The sequence below is a fragment of the Chinchilla lanigera genome, unplaced genomic scaffold, assembly GCF_000276665.1.
Source record: "Chinchilla lanigera isolate Chin_1 unplaced genomic scaffold, ChiLan1.0 scaffold00012, whole genome shotgun sequence".
In the NCBI taxonomy this organism is placed as follows: Eukaryota; Metazoa; Chordata; class Mammalia; order Rodentia; family Chinchillidae; genus Chinchilla; species Chinchilla lanigera.
Window position 1 is genome coordinate 22,030,930 of NW_004955413.1, and position 21,589 is coordinate 22,052,518.

The window sequence follows — 21,589 nt, forward strand, 5'->3', positions numbered from 1 at the left end:
GGCCAGAGAAATTGCAGGTTGCCTGTTGGGTTGGCCCAGTCCCTGCCATGGGGGTAGGGAGGAGAGGAGAGGTTCTGCGGCATTTTGAGCCTTGCAAAGATTGGGACTGAAAAGTTCAGAGTCACAGGTCAGTCAGCCCGTCAAGGACAAGTGAACTCCGCTGGCTCTCTTCTCACTTTGCAGCCCTAGCTTACGTGTCAGCCCCAGCGTGGCTCCAGCTATTCACAAGCAGAATGATAACACAAAGTAAAAAAGAAAAACTCATGTCTCCCGGGGAAAAAAAAAGATCAATTCATCACTCGATATATATATATATATTAGCCAAAATGAGCCGCCAAAACAAGCACACACAAATACTGTGAACATTAAATACAAAAAAAAAAAAGAATGACCAAGCTGGGAGTCTTGGTGGGGTATAGACACTGCTTAAAGCACTTGTCAGTCTCCAGAGTAACCAAACCAAAAATCAGGTTTTGAAAAAAACCTCAAAAACTCCTGTAGCCACCCCAGAAATCTAGTGTTGGTAACGGGAAGGGGTGGGGGAGAAAAGAGCATTGCTGTTCCCTTTGTCTGCCAAGGTGAGTGCAGCCTTCGCGTCACCGGCATGTATGTGACCACCAGACAAAGAGGACCACGTCCCAACGCTGATGGTCTCCTTACAAGCAAGGTTTGAGTTTTGGCTGATGAGCAGTTCTCTCAGTTACCAATCCCTGCCAACCAGCACTACCATGGCTGAATGAGCTACCGTTTCCTGAGTAAACTGTAACTGGCTACAGTTTCGGTAACGTGGATAAGAACTCGGCTACTACAGCCAACTGCGATACTTCAGGAACCCCTCCATTCCTTGGCGCTGCATTCCTAGTGTCTCACTGAGGAATGTGACGGCTTGCTGTAGTCTGGTCTGTGAGTCTTGTTTTCAAAGACAGGTGCCAGGGACTCTACCATACTCGGTAACCCAGAGGACACACGCTGGCTTAGGACACCCAGAGCCTGCTTGAAAAGGGCCCTATTTCACGCTCTAGCTCGTGCATGGCTATTGCCTGGCTGATCAGTAAAGCAAGGGTGAAGTACGTAGGCAAAGGAAAGGAAGGAAAGAGGCTTTTGGACAGTAACATTTCCAAAAAAAATATAGTGTTTTATGCAACAGAGAATCAAGTGTCACTGGTGTATACTACAAATGTTAGACATTTTCAAGAGCATGACAAAATAAAACACACAAGCTTACATTGGATGCTCACCTTGCCCACTATTTTTTCCTATCTTAAAACAGTGCAAACAGGTAACTTATGCTTTTAAAACACCACAACCCCTTCCCCACCCCACCCCCAAATCCCTTTCCTCCTAGTATCTGCGGGGGAAAAAAATCCACAATTCTGCAAACGTTACTGTGCTAGAGGGTTGCGAGTAGCAGAGAACAGGCTGCACTGGGCTACAGGGGAAGGTTCACCAGGTAGTTTCCCTCTTCTTCCGTAAGTGTCTTAGTGCTTTCCAGACTACCCCTTGGCCGGCCTTGTGCTCCTGCAGAAGGGAAAGGGGTTATCGTATCTTTAGGGCTGCTTCCATCCCTGCCTGACAGTCCCTCATATCTGGAAGCTACATGGGCAGGCCTAAGAGTGGCGACAGCCAGCTTATCTGCTACATCTCTAGCAAAGGATAACCTAAACTAGGAGCTATTCGGCCCCTGAGGAGTCCACATGAGAGGAAAAGCTGTTATTGTTGATTTCTGTTGACTAGATCGCCATGAGCTCTCCTCAAACTAAAAGCTGAGTCCCAGTCTGCTGGAGGATGATGGTGATACGTTTTGTTAAACCTGAGAGCCTTAAAAATGGTGAATCACAATGGTGGATCTGAGTTCATGGGAGTTAATCTAAGTAACACATGGAATTCTGGAGAAGACCTAAGGGCAGCTCTCTGGGCTAAAAGAGGAGTATTCAGATAAAGGTTTTCACTAGAGGTCTCCTTAAAGGAGACCAGCTTCTAAGAGTAAGGTGCTCAGCAGAAAGTCCAGGTCGTGAACAACAGTAAAGCTGAACAAATTCATTCATGTACTGTGATTCAGCATCACTAAGTGTTTTGGAAATACCAACCAGCATTCTTGAATGAACTCACAAAATACCACACTCCTCTGACTCTGTTTCTGAACCCAGTAAGAACCAGAGTACACTAGCATTGCTGCTCTGAGGAACACGCCTCTCGTGACGTTGACTGTAAGGGATCTCAAAGTTCAGAGTTAATGGGGAGGTTGATATCATGAACTCTAGATGCTTAGGAGAGTCCCAATTCTCAGCACTGACCCTGAAAACCAAATACCTTTTCATAAAGAGTAGAACCCCATTTAATCTTTCCTAGAAAAGGGAGCTGGAGGAAGTGGCATTACAAAGCATTCTGGGAGATGCAGCAGAACCTACTGGAAAGCAGAGCTTGCCTTGGAGGCCTCAGCCAGAACCAGCTGAACTGAAGAGCACAAAAGGTACCTCAAGCTCCAGCACCTCCCTGCTTGGAAGGACTGTGGGACTCTGCCTTCTCTGTCTTGCCCATCATCCTTATTTCTGTCTAGGAAAAAAGACGGAAAATATTCTTACACTCATTCCCCTGTTCTCCTCCCCTGCTGTGGATACAACCATTTAGGATTTCGCCTAGTTTTCACTGGGTTGAGTGGCTTGTCATTTGTAAGAATGGCCTTTATTGGACATGACCAAAATGTCTGTTTCTTTGTGAGTAAAAGTTCTCCCTCAATATGAAAGCAAAAGAAACGAAGAAAAAAATCCTCCCTGCCCCCATTCCCTAGAACTGTGAAAGCTCCACATCCTATCCCTCCTCCCCTAAAATATTTATATACATATAACAAAAACTGTCTTAACAGCAACAAACCAAACTTTGGTTTGGGGAAAGGGACTGTATAAACAGCCAAAGGACTGGGCAGGTTGTCCTTGTTCTGTGTATTCCCCCCAGGATCAATGATTGCATCGAGGCCTCTAGCTTCCTTGACATCTCCCTTTACTTCACCCACATCCTCTCCCCTGGGTATGAGGACAGAGGCTCTGAAGGGGAGAGGGTATGTGTCACACAGCACAGGCCAGTGCTCTCCCAGATACACCACTCTGCTTACAAAGAATGCTTGATGCTGTCACATATACATTGGCCATTTTAATTCAGGGACACGAATGTTTTCAGTCAAGAACACGTGTGGAGGCAGCAGTGAAAAACCAAACCCAAACCAAGCCCACAACAAAGCAGAATCTCCATGTCTCTGAATTACTCCGTTTAGCAGCTATACTTTGGGTAAAAGGTCACTCCAGTACCAATGTGAACTGACCAGGGAGCCAAGCAGACCAGGCTTGTCTACTTCCTAATGCCTTCTTTTTTGGAAATGCTGTAGGACACTTGTTTCTATCAGATACATCTAAGAGTTGAAAGAGAACTACTTTCTCCCTGACCTTGGTAAAATAAAACCAAAGCCCGACAGCAAGAACAGTGACTCACTGTTGTGGCCCTGCAGGAAGATCCTGGCCACGTCACATCCTCCTCTCAATATGGGCTCTGGCGTTCATGTCCTATAGTGTTAACATGCACCAGGTAGTCCAGGTGCTCAGCTGGGTGTCTTTGGAAGATAATGAGAAGCTGTGTGCAATGGTCATGAGGGCTGGAGACTGGGTAGAAACGTAACTCACAGAGGCTCTGGAAGATGAAAATTCCTATGGCTTTGGAGCAAGTACACAGTGCCCCGGATTGCCCTCACATGTCCTCATTACCAAAACTTGCAGGAATAGCTGACCCCTGCGCATGGTGCCTTATCTTTCCCTAACAGATTACTAGGTTTTTAATAGTTTGTTTGTACTACTTTCTGACATAAGGAATATCAGGCCTTCCAGTATTCCTCTTCTCTTCTGCAGCCTCTCTAATGGCTCTAAACACTTTGTACTTTTAATCCTCAAGCTGTCCCCAGATACCTGGAGGAAATCTGGCCACTGGCTATTCATTCTTCTGTCCCTGGGTCCTAAATTCCTGAATCTTGAGGACATGGGAGCAGCATATGAATAAAAGAATACATGAGCTAAGCTGTGGTACAATTAAAGGGGATCAGAAGCCCAACAGGAATGCTAGGTTACAGGGAAGAAAAGAAACAAGTGTTTTCATACTCCAGAACTCATTCTGAGATCGACTTCCTAATGAGGTGTTTATTACTCAGCCTGAGAGCATGTCTGGAAATATCAATACTGTAATTCCAAAAGGGATGCCAATCGTTTCAGGCTGTATGTATTAAGATGACTGTAGAACGTATGGAGAAGACAGGTGGGAAGAGGAGAGGAAAGTGTTTTTTTAATTCCCCTGCTTAGCAAACACAAATTCCTATCTATTGGCATGTGGATTCCAGCCACACCCAATCAGAACCACCTGCCTAAGATCAGAAATTCAGAAGACTACAGAATATGCTGTTGCAGAAAGAGCTCTTCTACCTCTGCTCGTCCTCCCCTAGCCACTCAGCACCAGATACACTTTGGTAATTCTGTCTGCTGATTTCTGATCAGATGCATTTATCAGCTACTAATATCTCTCCTTCCTCATTAACTGCCTCTTCCAAGATTGACAGAGTAAGCTAAGCATGGACATACAGACATGGAAATGCATTATCTTTTTTTTTTTTTTTTTTTTTACCACAGTTAAAAAAAAGGGAAAAAAAGCAAAAATGCACAATCTTTGGAACAAAAGAATTAAAGGCAGAAAATTTAAAGGAAAAATACATATTCAAAGAACATAGTGAGGTATAAAAAAGTATTCTCTCTTTTTTTGTGGTTTTTTTTTTTGTTTGTTTGTTTTTCCTCTTCATCTTGCTATAGAGTTCCTCTACTAGTAAATATTGCAATAGCCAGGCCTCATGACTGGGGGCTGTCCCATTTGCAGCGGTCTCACGTCACTTCAGTAGGGGGCAAATCGGCTGTAGCCACCTCGGTATAAACTCGCCTGCAGTAATGGAAGACATAAAAATAATTAAAAGGTTGATGAGTGAAGCACTAAGAATGAAGACACAAGTCCTGAGAAAGGATGTGGGGAAACAGCTTCCTTTGACACCTCACAGCAACTGATCAGAGGCTGCCTGATGTACCGAAGTTAGGAAACCAGCTTCTGCCTCTGATGCCCAGACTAGAGCCACGCACACACTGCTGAGCTGCCGGTCTCTGGGGCGGTGTGATGGGGGTTACTTCATGATTTACATGGATTGACACAGGAGGGAAACCTAAGACAGTTTAAATCATTCTGCAATTAGAATGGTTTTCTCAAGCACGAGTCTTTGTTCACCTTCATACATCATTATAATCCTGACTGAGAGGAGACTGCTGATTTCTCCTTCTTATATATGACGTAAGGGTCAATTCTCGTGTTGCGTTTGAGATGATGCTGCAGTTAAGCCCTTGTAAACCTTTCAACTAGTAAAACTGATGCTATAAAATACAGTTGTTTCTTAGGATCTTTGGGGTATCAATTTCCTAGGACTTCTCACAGACACCAAAACCTATGGACACTCTAGTTCTTGATATTAAATGGCTTATTTAGTATTTGCACATAATGCATATCCCCTCACATACAGTTTAAATCATCTGTAGGTTACCTGTAATACTCAATACACTATAAATGCTACATACATCACTGACATACTATATTGTTTATGAAATAATGAAAAGGGTATAAACCTGTGCACATTCTTATAGACACCTCCCCTAATATTTCAGATGCATCTACAGATGTGGAAACCATAGACAGAAAGGACTGACTGTATATCAATTAGGCTGTTTCTTTACCAAGTAGCTTTACCTGATGGCTTACCTGTTTAAACGACAAGTTCCTCAGGAATGTATCTTTTTTGGGTCTTTCTTTTAGAATAGCAGTTTTATAATTTGACACTTAGTAAGACCTCAGGAACCTCCATCACTGTCTTTATATTGTTGTCTTGACCTCAATCTAAACATACAGTCCTTAAGGATCCTACTACTTCCCCAAACCTGCATCAGCAGTAATTCAGAGTGAGAAATGACACTCACAACACTTCACACTTCACACTTCATTCTGCCCCCCATATGAGTAACTGTGCCCGCCTTCACAGGCGATGGTGGAACTGGGCAAAGCGCCTGGCATTAGGAGTGTCACTGTGGACTGTCTTCTGTTGTCACCAGTGGGTACTAGTCACCAGCATGACGGGCTTGGCTCCGAGCCAACATGAGAATAGGTAGTGAGGGCTCTGGTCAGAGTGGACTACTTCAGACAAGCTCTATGGACTTCTATATTTCAATACAGACACCAGATTTTGCCACAACAGTTGTAGATAAAATATCTTCATAAAGTATTCATTTGGCACTCGTACTACTACCAATCAGGTTTAGGAATAGCACAGGACTTTGGCATCTACAATTTAATACTTATATACATGAAGGTTTTTGGAAAGCTTACTGTGAAAACCAAGAGCCTTATATTCCCAGATAGGAATCTGCCGATACCTATCAATTATACCATGCCACTGGTGTGCACCCAACATCGGAACTGATGTAAAACATCAATCTATCCCCTTACTCCTCTCCTAAATGATGTCATTACTCAGGGCGGATTGTCACTACCCATACCTTTCTGCTGCCCTTACAGGCCACTTGGCTGATACTGTAGCACACAATAAAGATGGGGGAGACCTATCTGGTTTTAACATGTTGGCAATCCACAAAAGGCTGAATTTATCCCTTCCCTAGATCTTCTACAGTCTGTAGGTAAAGGTTAGGAGGAGTAAAAAGGTTTAAGCAAAAAGATATGTGTATACTTACCACAGCGCCAACTCCATAGCTAGCGGCAGGGGCAAGGGCATGGTAGGGGTCGGCTGTGTACACCCTGCCATAACTGGAAAAAAGGAGTACAATCAGAGAGATAAAGACAAGACTGCAAACTAAGCACATTAAAGGGTTAACTGTGCTAATACGTTATGTGTAACTAGGTCTTGGACTTTTATCAGGAAAAATGGCAGAATGGAGAAAACCTTTCCATTTCTACTCTTGAAAGATAACTGAAAAACTCTGGAGTACCTCTATGAAATGGAAGAGAAGGGAGTTGGAAGTGAGGAAGAGGGAGACTTCACTCAAAGCCCAGGAAGAGACAAGACCAAGCAAGGGGAGTAGGGAGGACCCAGTGCCCGTGCTTTGGCACAACAGAGGCCATTCAGAGCAGGCTGGCAGGAAGCGCATGGCCTGAGTGCTCCTTGGAAAAGGAGAGGGAGGAAAAGGGGCTGGTGGCACTGTGGATGGCACGTGCTCACTCTCTACCTTGTACCTACCCGTCGCTGTAAGCGGCTGCAGCGGCTGCAGCGGCTGTGGCTGCAGTTGCAGTAGCAGGCTGTGCATATCTGTAGGCTGCATATCCACCCTACAGGAGAGAAGAGAACTGACTTTACAGATACCTTCCCCCGGGACAGACACACGCACCCACCCACACGCAGACACAGAGACAGACACAAACACAGACACACACATGGAAAGAAAATGTTTCAAACTGCATCAGTCTACATGTTACTCTTCTGACAGGAAATTAAGCTCCACCCAGCACAGGAATTTACTTTCCAATTTGTGACAGTAGCAAAATTAAGCTGTATCAATAGTACCTATTAATTTTAAGAGCTAAAGGTAAGATTTTGGATCTGTCTTACTTCACAGTCTTTGTTGGAACTTTCAACAGGGAAAAAACATTCATGGAATATTGGGAGAACTCGGACAAGAAATGCAAAAACAGTTAAAATATGTTACATTTACATGTGTTAACTTCATATTCTCTGAACTGTACTTGGATTAACTCATTACTAAGATACTAGAGCTTATCGAAGAAAGGTCTGATAGTGAGTTCCGCTCCACTGGCCTAGGTGTTTGTCAAGAGACTGAGAACATGAGGTAGTGTTTGGAAGGAAAGGACAAAGCAGATCAGGGGTCAGCAGACTTTGGCCCTGGGAGCTAACCCAACTTATCAACTGTTTTTCAGAGTAGTCATGCCAGAGACAGTATGGCTTAAAAATATGTACCACTTAGCCTTCACAGAAAGAGTCTGCGCACTCTAGTTTGTGTTTCAGACTCTGGCAAACCTGATTACAAATGGCTGAGGAGTCTTTGGCTAGTTGCATACAGATCTGGAACAATTTCACCTCTCTCAGATGAACCATATACTTAGTAAAGTGAACCATATGTCTGTCCTCTTTTATAAAGTACTTCAAAAACAATCACCACAATGAATGCCCCCTGAGACAAGCTAGTGTAAGGAATGAAAGTCCATACATCTACAGAGAGAGAGGCTATGTTGTCCACGCTAGGCTAAGATTTGCAATCCTCCAACCTCAGCCTCCAGAGTAATTAGGATTACAGGCATGTGCTACCAAGTCTAGCATCTATTTTACCTAAACCTAACTCAGATGCAAATTCTTATTGCTGTCCTTTTCCTGTGAAAGATACTGTAATTGTCTGAATGGTCCATTTGGATATCATTTCAGTGGTGAACAATAAAACCAAATATTTCTGTTGCTTAAGCATGTTCATTGCTCATGGACATTTGAAACTTTCTACTTTCTTTTCTTTTTAAAAAACTTTTTTTTTTTTTGGCAGTACTGGGGATAGAACCCAGGGGCTTGTGCATGCCAGGCAAGTGCTCTAATGCTGAGCTATATCCCCAAGCTCTTACCTTCTACTTTTTCAAACGTTCACTTTTTGCTAAATCTACCAAAGAAATTCACATTTATTTTTATGTCATTGTTTATTTCTATATCTTTTCTATAGGACTGAAAACAAGTATTTTCTAATGGGACTCTTATTCTTCTTTGGAGCAGCTTCTACCTTGCTTCTTTCATTTCTGTTAAATCTTATTTTGGAAATGTCTATAATTTTATGAACTTTTAAATGTTTTTGCTGGGGCTGGGGATTTAGCTCAGTGGCACAGCGCCTGCCTGGTAAGTGCAAGGTCATGAGTTCGATTCCCAGTACCAGAAAAAAACAACAAAAAAAAAAAGTTTTTGCTTCATTCTCATATAATTTAAGTTTCTCTCACTGAAGAAACTGCAATGAGAGGGAAAATTCACTCTTGTTTTTTAAGGTTATGCTGTATGTTAAAAAATTCTTTGACTGGCTTCCAGCAGTCATGTTACTTTTTTTTTTTTTTTTCCATTTACCCAGGGAATTGGAAAAGGAAACACTTACTTTCACGGACAAAATTTTCTATACATACTGATAAAAGTCAGGAGATTGTAACTGGTATTACTAAACACTGGCAATAAATGGTAGTGGGTGGGGATATAGCAGGAAACCCCCTACTGGGCTGTTTGCAACCAAACACTAGCCAGGTCTTTTGGGAATGGCAGGCCAGACTGACTTGGGGAAAGCTTAATAACTATATGCTGATTGCAAAACACAATTCACTACAGTACTGTGGTACCTTCATTCACGAACACTTTTATTTACAAACAATTTGGTTTGCAAACAGAAGCATTTGGCAAAATTGGTTTGTTTGCAAACTCTGCATCTGATGACAAACAGGACCACGGCCATATTTTCTAAAACTGTAGAACAAACTAAGCTTGTGAAACAAGGCACTAATTTTTTTTTACCTTACTTACTTCTTTAAACTTCTAAATATGACATGAAGCAATAGAAGTATTTTTTAAACAAAGTAAAAGTTAACTGTTATAGTTGACAAAAAGAAATTTTTTTTTGAGGCTGAGCCTCACTGTATTGCCCAGGCTGGTTTTGAACTTGGGAGTGCAAGTGATCCTCCCACCTCAGCCTCGGAAGTGGCTGAGATCACTGTTGTGCCACATGCCAGCCACAGTTCAAGATACTATAACTAGAGATGGCTCTTAAGACTTAGAGCCTTAAAAAAAAAAAAAAAAAAAAGGGCCGGGAATGTAGCTTAGCGGCATAAGCGCCTGCCTGGCAAACTCAAGGTCCTGAGTTTGATTCCCAGTACCAAAAAAAAAAGAAAAAGAAAAAAATTACAGCTCTTGTGAAGCTTACAGCAGGGCTCTCTATCTTTAGTAAAAGTTCTTTGTAAACAAGGATAATTCAAACACCAACGTAATTTTTTAAAAAGTTAAATCCAAGGTTAAAGCCTGATTCATGTTTGCCTAGGTAAAAGCACTTAAAAACCAGGGCATCCACCTAGGGCAGAGGTACATATTCTCATCAGGGGACTCTGCAGCTTGAGTCTTCACTTGACAGCTGGGCACAGTGGTACACATCTGTAATCCCAGCTACTCAGGAGGCTCAGGCAAGAGGATTGCAAGTTTGAGGCCACCCAGCCTGGGCAACTTAGTGAGATCTTGTCTCAAGATGAGGAGTGAATATGCCAGGGATGCAGGTTAGCAGCTCTAATTTCAAATTTCAATCCCAGCACAGAGGGAGGAGAGGGCAAGAATCTTTACTCGACCCCCACAATGCCTGAGTAGAGATATTCTCTGTGAAGATTTATTCAAATCATGACTTTGAGCTGAATTCTTCTAGTCTTGGGAAAAAGAAGTTTTAAGTGAGGTTCCTTTTTTTTTTCGTTTTTCTCCGGTACCAGGAACCAAACTCACGACCTTGCGCTTGCCAGGCAGGCGCTTTGCCGCTGAGCTAAATCCCCAGCCCATTAAGTGAGGTTCCTAACAGGACTCCTACCATCATTTTCTTTTTTTAAAAAATATATTTTATTTATTTTATTTTCCCAGTACCAGGAATCGAACTCACGACCTCATGCTTGCCAGGCAGGCGCTGTGCCACTGACCTAAATCCCCAGCCCCCATCATTTTCTTTGGCCTGCCAGAGGCCCAAAGGCCTCAGTGCTATATTTAGGAGTAATGTCACTGTCAGTTCAAACCATTCAAAATGGATCACTGTGGGAAAGAATATCCCCTTAATCCAGAAAGAGTGGACAGATTCCTGCAGTAATTTCCTTCTTTTATAAGTAAATTATGACTATAGTGTCTGAACTTGCTGAGGTTTTTTGTGATTCAAATTCAGGAAACAGGGCATGAATGCAAATATTTTTACTGATAACAAAAGCCTCCAGAAGAGTATCAGCACTAAGAAAAACTACATTAATTAATGGTATATTTCAACATGTCTATTCTCCTAATGAATTTATGATAATGGTATTATATAGAAGTCCTTTAAAGGAGAGCTATGTTTAGGATGGTTGGTAGTATTCTGCTTAACTAATCTTGTAATTCACCAATGACTACTCCTCAAATAAGAAAAATTAAACTGTATGTTATGGATTTATCTCTTAGAGATCTATTCTTCCTCCAAAGTATTTCTGCTCCTGCCTAAATTGGTTATTCAACAAAATATATCACAAAATGTAGGACAAAACCCGGACCAATTTATCTGTATTCTGGATTTCAGAGTGCATCAAGATTCCAGGCTGAGAAACTGTTTTCTCAACTTTTACTTCTACCAGCAACTCTGAAGGCTTTCACAGAACATGAGAACAAAGTGCAGTTTGAAACACCAAGGTTTACATTACTGTTTCTTAAATTTTTCAAAAAGAACAAGGTGGGAAGGGAGTAGGAGAGAGAGGGTTCAGGCGTGGGGAGGGAATATGGCGCCACATTTATTAATCACATTAAAAACTAAGCATGCCAACATCTGGAGCTAAAACAACCAGCAAAATCACCACGTTCAGACTCATATTGGCTAACTCTATCTATCCCAGCATTCTCTTGGGACAGCGGTTTGCCCTAGGCTCTACCACAAGCTTGGTGAAGTACACAGCCTCAATTACTAGAGCGTGCAGCCACAACGACCTGGTATTACGGAAACAGTCAGTCACCACTTGAGTTAACATTCCATACCCTAACAACTGGCCCCACCCCAGCCCAAAGGAAGAGTAAATCTTGCCCACCCGAGCCCTGGCCCACACCACAATGTTAATAATTATAACAAGCAATAACCCATCTGTTATATCAGAGAAGGGAACAGAGACTCCACTGAGATTTAGAGTGAGATGTTAACATTTCTTCAGCTGACTGCACAAACAAACAAACAAAAAAAAAAAAGAGGAGAAATAATTCATTTGGAGATATGAAGTCATGAATAGCTGATGTGTATTGCTTTTAACCATGCACTGATGCAAAACTGAAGCAACCATTAATAATAAAAATTAAAAGGACATATGTATTTACACACAATCAGACCTGTTTGATCTGAAGCAGTTTGCAGATTCTATCTGTGTGTGATTTGAAATAAAACAAAAAATGGGGATTAGCATGGCCACAGCACACCCTAATGTAGGAGGGCACACAGACAGCTTTTTGGAACTCTGAGGGCTGCATAAATTTGGCATGGCTAAGCCTGATTAAAACACACTCATGCCCACTGAAAAATAATTACTTTCTTATTCCTTGGCAATTCACTCTGCATGACTCCTAGTGTTCCCAGTCAGGGTAGCCCAATGCTACATCACTCCCCTCTTCCATCTGCCTGACCTGACAATCAATTCAGTCCTGACCCACGGCACTCACATGTATGCTCACCTTCTGCCAACAACCATATATTCTGATCCACAGTGTTCTTCTCATATATTTCCTGTACTTAAGAATTTTACTTTTTACATATTTGGAACATACTGCCTTCAACTTTTCAAAGGGAAATGCTACTGCTTTTAAGATCCATTTGGTAATCACTTCTGAAGTTATTACTCTAAAGCCTCAGTTTCCCCATGGCTCAACATCACTTTGGGCCTTTCTACTGTGCTCTATCATCAAATTACCTTGACGATGTTTCCACACTGACTGCATAATTCTTCTGCACAGTTCTGTAACTGTGTTTTAAATCAGAACATGATGGAAGAGTTCTAAATATTGCTCCTCTATCTGTGACATTAATCTGCATTAATCTCACATTGGCAGACTTTTGCCCTGTCTCCATTTTAACATCACTTTTAATATTACTACTTTTTTTTTTAAGGTTTACACTAAAACAGGACTTTGGTGAGCATGTGATGTCAAGACAATTTCTTTCTACCTGAAAGACAATGACATCATGTGACACTGAGGAGGAAGGAGGGTGCGTGTTTCAAGACCAGCAGACAGGATGAAAGTTTTGTTACCTCCATGTAGTACACTAGATCAACACAGCAAGTGAGTGTGTGTGTGCGTGTGTAGAGGGGAACACCAGTGTGATGCTTATAAACAGTGCAGTGGAGCAGAGGTCTCCTCCAATTAGCAACAATGCATGCTGGACTCCTGGGAGTCACTTTATTTGCCCCTAGATGATTCTGCCTCCTTTTTCCTCACTGCCTCCCCACCTTGGCTGAAAACCACTGCTTTAGTAAACATTAAGTTCTTACGTGGCAATATGGCACCTATGAGTAAATGTGAGTAACACAGACTCAAATTAAAAAAAAATAATAATGGTATTACAGTTACTCTTTTTGAGAGAGATCTATATACTCTGAAAAGTAATATTTATATTTTACTTTATTATTATCTCAAATTGGGGTTAACAGAAGAAATTATAATGATCAACTTGGTATCTTCAACTTACTACTTTCATGACAGATGACAGAGGATATTTAAATGAATCAAATCTTTCATACACTTTATTATTCCACATCTCTTAAAATTAGTTCATCCTAAAATCTCACTGGGTAGCCACATAAATAAAACAACTGAATTATTAAAAGCCACTGAATGTTTTCTTCCTTCTAGCACCCAGCTATCAGAAAACCTCCTGACAAATTTGTTATTAGCCACATAAACTCACTGATTTTCCCATATGAAAGGAGAAGGTAAGAGAAAGGCACATCTCAGTTTCTGAGATCAAAGCAACTTCAAACTGATACAGTAGCACAGTCTAATCACTACTAGGCTTTTACTACAGAACCCAATGTGGGACTCACTAAATCCTATTTGGGTAGAGCTCTACTTCTTTCCTTTTTACATTTTTTTCAGTGATAAGAAAATGTACCCATCACTAAGATCGCCAATATGAAATACCAAGGGCATATGTAATTGGCAAATTAGAAGAGGCAGCAGTGATGGGACAGTGTGCGTTAACACACTTGGTGCAGATATGTGGCAGTGGGACAGGAGCATGTGATTCTGGAGGAAACGCCACTATGCCTAGAATGTGACTGTGTGCACTGCTTGAGCTAGCAGGGCTTAGGTCACGCGCTCACAAGTCCTGATTGTCCAAAAAAGCCTCTGTTCCCATCTCTAACGTGGAGCTGGAATGGTTAGTATAATTCAATTTTTTCACTGCAATCCACAATCTGATTGATTGGCAGGTCACACTGGCACTCCTACCTGAGGTATTTTAGCGCTAATGATTGGTTCCTGTAAGACTATTCTATAACAGAACACAGGAAGAGCAGTTCAAAAAACACAGCTGTGGAAGGAAAACAATCATACAAAAAGCCCGCGACAGGGCCCACCAGCCTTTTCTTTCCTTTGGATGCAAGCATGCTTTTCACAGAACGAGAATTAGGAGTAGTTTGTTATCCCACTTAGAAGGTGAATTAGAGTGAACTATGCCTTTTCTACTGGGCAAAACAGGGCAGGGAAGGGTGGACACATGATCTGTCCATCACACTCCCAATCCCTATCCCAGCGGGTCTCTTTATAAACTGTGGACACAATTGCTAGATCAGCTCTCCAGAGAGCAGTGCGCTGCAAAGAAACAGAAAGGAAGAAAATGGCTAGCAGGGATCACTGTCTAAAAGTGGGACAGGGAAAGGGATTTTTAAAAACCCTTCACAATTAATGTACTGGAAGCAAGCTTCTCTCTAAGTTGTCTTCTCTGATTCAATGTATCTTGTACTACATAAATCTCATCCTTTCTATTCTAATACGTGTTTGAGGAAACAAGAACTAAATGTATATGGTAGATATCTACAGATGGGAAAATGTACAGAGACACAAGAATAAGTGCAGAACAGTTGTTCCTGTGTGTTAAAGTGGCAGTCTTTGGTTCCTCACATATGGAATACAGACTATCCACTTTTAATAGCTACACTTCTGTTAGGCCCATCTCAACAGCTGCCTCATAATGTGATCTTGTTTCTCATCAGAGGGCTTAGATTTTATCTCAGTACTAGTGACCAAATTTTCTTTCCATGAAGCTCTGCTTTAAAATATGTACAAATGAATAATAACACAATTACTTTTAAGTACTTTATTCAAGAAGGGACCACTGACAAAAACGTATTTTGGCCAGATTACTGAATTACTTATTTAGTTTCATAAGGTAATTCAATTAGTAGATTTTTTTTAAAAAAGAATATTTTCTTGACAAGTACCGAAGAATGATCTCAATAAAATTTTACATTTGAAAGTAAGGAAATGAAAGAACTATAAACAAATATTTAACTGGTTGACTTAAGTAGTTGACTTATCTTGATAGTAGGCAATTCTTAAGACAGAACTAGGCTTTACTTTAAAAAAATAAGAAAAATACAAGGCAAAAAATGTGATATAAGAATTAATTTTAAATGGAAAAGTTTCTTTTCCTAGATTTCAAGAAAACAAAGATGAGTTTAATGAGAATATGGGTACTAATGTATATGGGAGAATGTATATATTAACATCATATGTGAATATGTATATTTAGAAATGTGCAATTTGGTGTAAAAGATGGATTTACCCAACCCTCAAATTTACCTGTAGACATGGGAAAAAAGGTACCTTTTATTATTTCTTGCAAATATTCTACAGAAAGAGGTGGATTTTAATTGAAGTATAAAGACAGGTCATGAAATATGGATTAGTTGTATTTATGTTCAGCTATGTGAATAATTTATATGATTCTGGGCCAGTCACAATCTAAGAAAACTACAAAGTTACAGTGTTGGACCAATCATGGCCAGAGAATCTTTGGTTGAATATGGAATTAGTTCACTGAAAAGGTACTATTTATAGCTTTTGGGAGGCAAGGGTAAAGAAAGTAGTCTAGACGATTTTAACCTAGACCCAAAAAATAACTTCACACTAACAAGTTTTTCTTATAAAATTATTTAATGATTTGGATGACTAGACGAAGCTGGCGTTCAGAATAAGACCATTTGAAGAGGTCCTAATGAGATTGTAAAACTCAAAACCTTTCACTCTTTATCAGTTAGATCACTTCATCTATCTTTTAATGTGACAAATCAATCAGAGAACTTCACCTTTTGCTAAACAGTTTAAATACTGGTTTAAGTGTTATCATGGCCACTAAAGTAAAAAAATCTTGTGTGATAGTTGAAAGACTGTAAGAGTTAGGTTGTTAATGATACCACTCTTTCGCCTCTAGATCTTGAGAAGAGACCCACTGGCAGTGGACTTTTGTATAAAGAAAGGTCTTAAAATACTGACTGTTTGGCATCCTCTTGTTACTACACTCTTCACTGGCATTAAATCCGTATCTTCTTTTACAAGTTTACATTTTCTACAAGTATGTAAAAAAAAAAGCACACAGTTCAGAAAGCTTATTGTCATCTACAAAATTCAAAGCTCTAATGATCTAGAGAGGGATATGAAATGAGAAGAAAAGGAGAGAAGGGAAAGAGTTGGTTCAAGGCTAAGCTAGTCCTGTCATTTATGTATGCACATGATACGACAGTAACAAAAGACTTTAAACCTGCTGATCATCTCAAAAATAAATCAGAGATATACACAGTATCTGTGGGTATAGGAAGGGAAAAGAATATGTCCAGTAGACTGACCCTAGCAATCAGGAGACCCAAAGGCTCAGTTTTTGCACCCAGGGGCAAGCGCAGTGGCAGAGAAGCATGCTTGCATTCTTAAATATATAAATATATATATATATATATCCACAAGGAAAAGGAAATAAAAATGAAATAAATTATATTTAAACAAAAAACAAAATAACCAAACTAAAGAAACAGAAAAAAAAAGGCTGGCTTGTCAGGGGATGGGGTCGAGAAGGCCCCAGTGTGTGTACTTACATAGAGGTCAGCACCGTAAAATCCGTCCTGGTAAACCACACTGCAGAAAATCCACACAAAAACAAAAACAAAAAAACAAAAGAACAGAAACACATTCCGGTTATTGAGGACGGCAGCATGCACATGCGCTCTACACAGGCAGGTGATGTATGAATTCGTAACCTGGGCTAGGGCCACGGTGAGTCAGTGAGGGAAACGTGAAAGTGCACACTCGGGTTACACAGCTACAAGACATGCGGGAGAGTGAAAGGTGTGCAAACTTAGAATGAGCATCTGGATACTTGGTAACTAAAGATTAACAAAACAAAACCACTCAGAGAAGGGCCTAACATGGCTATCAGCTGCACTGGAACATCCACTTCTTGTATCTGGAGTATTTTAAAAGGTCTGTTCTAGGAGGAAGTTTTTCTTTAGAGTTTAAAAAGAGGGTAGGCATGGGGCGGGGTTTAACATAAAACAAGTGAACCCAGAGAATTATGTTAGGGCAGGATGTGTATGTGAAGTACCTTCCAAAATTATGTTTACTCCTTTATTTTGTTTCATAGTAACATGTAAATTTTAAAATATCCATACATCACCTGCTTTTTACCCTGCACATTAGACATGCAATAAGATTTGGCTGATCACACAAGCATGCAAAGTATTATTATTCAGCATTTTTAAGAACCAATGCAACACCTCAGAAAAACAAGTCAATCAATTCTGACCAAAGTAAACAGAGGAATATAATTAAAAAAAAAAACAACCAAAAATACCCACAATGCATTGCTTTCACAAGCAGAGATAATGAGCTAAAGGTTAAAGGTGATTGGTCCAAGGTCCAAGAATTGAAAAGGTGCAGTGGGGATCCCAGATAGTAACAATATAATCCAGAGTGGGAAGGAGTAGCTGAAAGATTTTAAGGGTTCTTTTTTGACTGTAAGAGTACTCATGGAATCCTGAAATAAAATAGTTGATGACTAAGTTCTGGGCATGACCAAGGATCATCCTGTCTTGTTTAGAAGAGTAAAATCAAGAGAGTGGCTGCTTAGGAACAAAAGGGTCTGTTTTCCTCTTTAGATAATGACTTTGTATCAAACAAAACATGTAAGTCTTTTATTTTTCTTAAATCTGGAGTAACACTATAGTATTACCCCTTAAGTATAGATTTTCAACCTTTTGAGGTAGATATATATATATATATACTATGCAGAGAGAGAGTCTTTCCCCCGAAATTATTTTGGGACTAAAAGACATGAAATAGCAGATAAAAGATAAGATTTTCTTATTTGTAATTGTTAGGTCAAGATTTGACTATTTTAAATGAGATGATTTGTTTACTGCCAATTCAAGTAAACGAGGTGGAAAAATTTAGCACTACTTTCTCCGTTATAATTAACAAGTTGGCAAGTAGGGTCATTAAATCATATTTTTAACATGAGTATGAAATAACTTGTTTCTTATAAGGTGCTAAAAAATATCTGAATCCTATTTTCAGTGACGTTTTGTTATATTTATAGTATACTATGGTCACAATTTACAATGTTCCAAATGTTATACCTTTGTACCACACAACAGGTGAACTAAATTTATCTTTGATGGTTATTTGGCTAAGTACTATACATTTTCACAGTCTACAATTTACTTAAAATCTGAAAACAGAAACTAATCTTCTCAGTTGCACTTTAGTAAATAAAAAGACCTATCTGCAATGAGAAAGCTGATAAAACAGAAAGCACTGAGGCCAAGTGGTGATTAATTAACCTTCAGTGATTTCAGAAAGGAGATCTAGGCAAATGTTAAAAAAAATCCCATAGTGAAATGTTGACATTAAAAACATCAATATATTTTGCTCTAAGTCAAATCACTTACTGGGAGACCCAAAATAATATTCCACTTACTGGGAATATTCACCTAAATTCTAGAAGAAGTTCTGTATTCTCTGTATAAAATGCCACAAGGAGGCTAGAACACAATTAATCATGGAATTAGTTACTAAGCTGAAAAGCAGTTCCAGGCCATTCCCCATAAAATACTGGACTTATTCCTTGCCATCTTCCATGTAAACAGGTGGTTTAGTTAATAAAAAAGAAAACATGGGAAATTAGTGTTCAATGTAATGCACAGAAATTGATGTGATTAGACATAAAAGATAAAGTACCTTTGAGCAAATACATATCTGACATGTACTTGGGAGAGAATGGGCTCTCAAGTTTGGCCAATATAGTGAAATGACCTACATCACACAAGAATGAATCCAACCACTTTATACAGTTACTTGGAGAGGTTATAAAGAAATCCCATGTTTCTCTGAGCAGCCTGTTTGCAAATGAGACAGTAAATACTTTTGGATTGAAATGGAAGAAGCTTCATGATCAATTTTCCTAGTGTGCAGAAATTTTTGATTTGAATTTTTTTTGATCAAACAATAGTGTCTTTATTCACTTCTTTAAAGAGATGTCAGAGGTTGAAGGTCAAAGGTCAAATAGAGAGAAAAAAGGATAAAATTAAAAGTCATGGCAGAAGATGGAGATGATGGAATGCATGGGATTTAAACATCTATAACTTGCAAACAAAAGTAATTTTCTGTAGCAGTTCCCTTCAAGTGTCTTTTGGATCCTGCCCACTTCCACATGCATACTTGCCTGGTCTAACAAAAGTGCTTTAATTCTGTGGCATGGAGGACTCCTAATGGTATGTCCAATTGGTCTATGAATGAATGAATGTTAAATTAGTACACCTCCAGGTGAAGCCAAATTTCCTCTCAGAAAAGGACATACAAAGGAGGCTCTTACCCTTTATGTTTTAACTAAGTAGCAGCTAACAGGCTTTTCTGCCACTATTTATTCTCTGTAGGAATACAGAAAAAACCTGCCACAGGTAGAGAAAAGATGAAGAGAAATGTCCCATCTCTGAAGAGAGAAAGTCTTTGGTACAACTGACTCGTAAAAGTCCACTTCTGGTAAAAATACTCATTTTAGGCTGACACAGAGAAACAACTAAAACAACCTGCCATCATCCCTCCTTCTTCCCCTTCAACAGCAAAGGATTTATTTGTTGCTATGGAATCATTCCACTGCATGAGACACCCTCCACACAAAAATCAAAGGGTGAAGGATGCTCAGCAACATCAGCTGTTTTACCATCCTTCAGAAGCCAACTGCAGTTTAATCCTCCTAATTCTCCCTTTCTCCCTTGATTCAATCGGATTTGGTTCACTTTGAATTAACCTCTTTTAATCCGTTTCCTACAAAGAAAGCAAATCCATTGTGGGTAACTAGCTCTGCTGCTCACCACCCGGGCAGTGAAACCAAGGGAAGGGCACATGTGCCAGCCTCTGCCCCAACACAGGGTGGCAAGAAGGGGGTAAGCACAGCAGATGCGGTCTGGTACTACAATATCCAGCTCCTCTCTTCTTTCTCTGCAGTAGTGTTAATCCGTATTCGTGCTCTGTTGAGTGAACTCCATGCCAACACACTGCTAATAAACACAAGCTGATTCTGGCTACTGTCTTAAGCCCTTACCATGAAGGCTTAAGGTGGCCAAAACCAAGATTTATATAATGAATAGACATTTGGTAACATTCTGATGATGATATATTTTGGTTTTTGCCATCTGATCCATTAATTTGCAAATATTCACACTATGTGGCACAGCAATGTCCCAGAAGTTACAAGAGGACCGTGGTAGTCTTTTTTTTTGCGGGGGCGGGGGGGGGTCTAATTTCCTATTTTAGACACACACTGACTTTGGAATGTAATGCTTACCCTGGATAGGCGGGGATGGCTGTAGGAGGTACCGCTCGAACTGCACCATATACTGTCCGCCCTCTGCCCCTCAGATGGGCTCCTCGGAAAGCAGCCGCCGTGGTGGCTGCAGTTGGGTAAGGGAAGCCAGGAACTAAAGGGAGACCCAAAATATGACAGAAATTTCAATTTGCATTCGATAGCAGGTACAGTCACAACTCACTGTAAACAAATTACAGAAAAGATGAAAAGCTGTCTATCATATCATTTCTCAAAAGCTGCAACACAGGCTTCAGTACCTTTTCTGCCCTAGATCTGAGTGGAAAAGAAGTGGAAAGAGAGACCCAACATGCACAAGTGAATGAGTCCATGACTAAATTATAATGTCCTGAGTGAGTTTATTCTGTTCTTTCCCATTTTGCCATTACAATGAGAGGTAGTGAGAAACAGGTCAAGAAGCTGAGGACTATTGCCACAATAAGAGACAAGACTTCTAATTTCTGTGGGCAGCTTAAATCAGATAGATAGGAACTCTTTGAAAGGCCAATTATTAATCTTGTTTCCCAACATTATGATGTGAACATAATTAATCCTCAAAAGACTGTTCTTTTGTATTTTACATGGTGTCACCTCCAACGCACACAATAGTTAGATATTTCATTAGTCAATTTCATTTTTTTTATCTGCAATGTTTTAATGCAGAAATGTAAGGTGAGAGGAAAACCACCCCTCTCCTGTCACACTCTCAAGAGATGGGCATTCTCTAAGGGCTTATTTTAAGTGTACTGTTCTCTAGAAAGTGTGTAGAGACATTACTTCCACACTCCCTGAGTTCTGTTTAATTGTATCTCTGGGTGGAGTAAAAAGGCTCAGGTCAAAGTGACTTTACAGATACCAAGGGAGCTGAGAATAATCAGTAATACTTTTGGTGCTTT

General features: G+C 40.2%; 1 protein-coding gene across 11 annotated transcripts in view; it reads right to left on the reverse strand.

Moving 5' to 3' along the window:
- Window positions 1-3,118: 3,118 nt before the first annotated feature.
- Window positions 3,119-21,589, reverse strand: part of Rbfox2 (RNA binding protein, fox-1 homolog (C. elegans) 2) — a gene marked incomplete in the record, with an annotated part of 254,383 nt that continues 235,912 nt past the window's right edge. For 2 of the 11 annotated variants that reach the window (XM_013511502.1, XM_013511499.1), the window contains 6 exon segments: window positions 3,119-4,962; window positions 6,807-6,879; window positions 7,310-7,398; window positions 12,179-12,210; window positions 16,930-16,969; window positions 20,676-20,820. In XM_013511502.1, coding sequence (XP_013366956.1) covers window positions 4,908-4,962; window positions 6,807-6,879; window positions 7,310-7,398; window positions 12,179-12,210; window positions 16,930-16,969; window positions 20,676-20,820 — 434 coding nt within the window. 11 annotated transcript variants of the gene reach the window in all.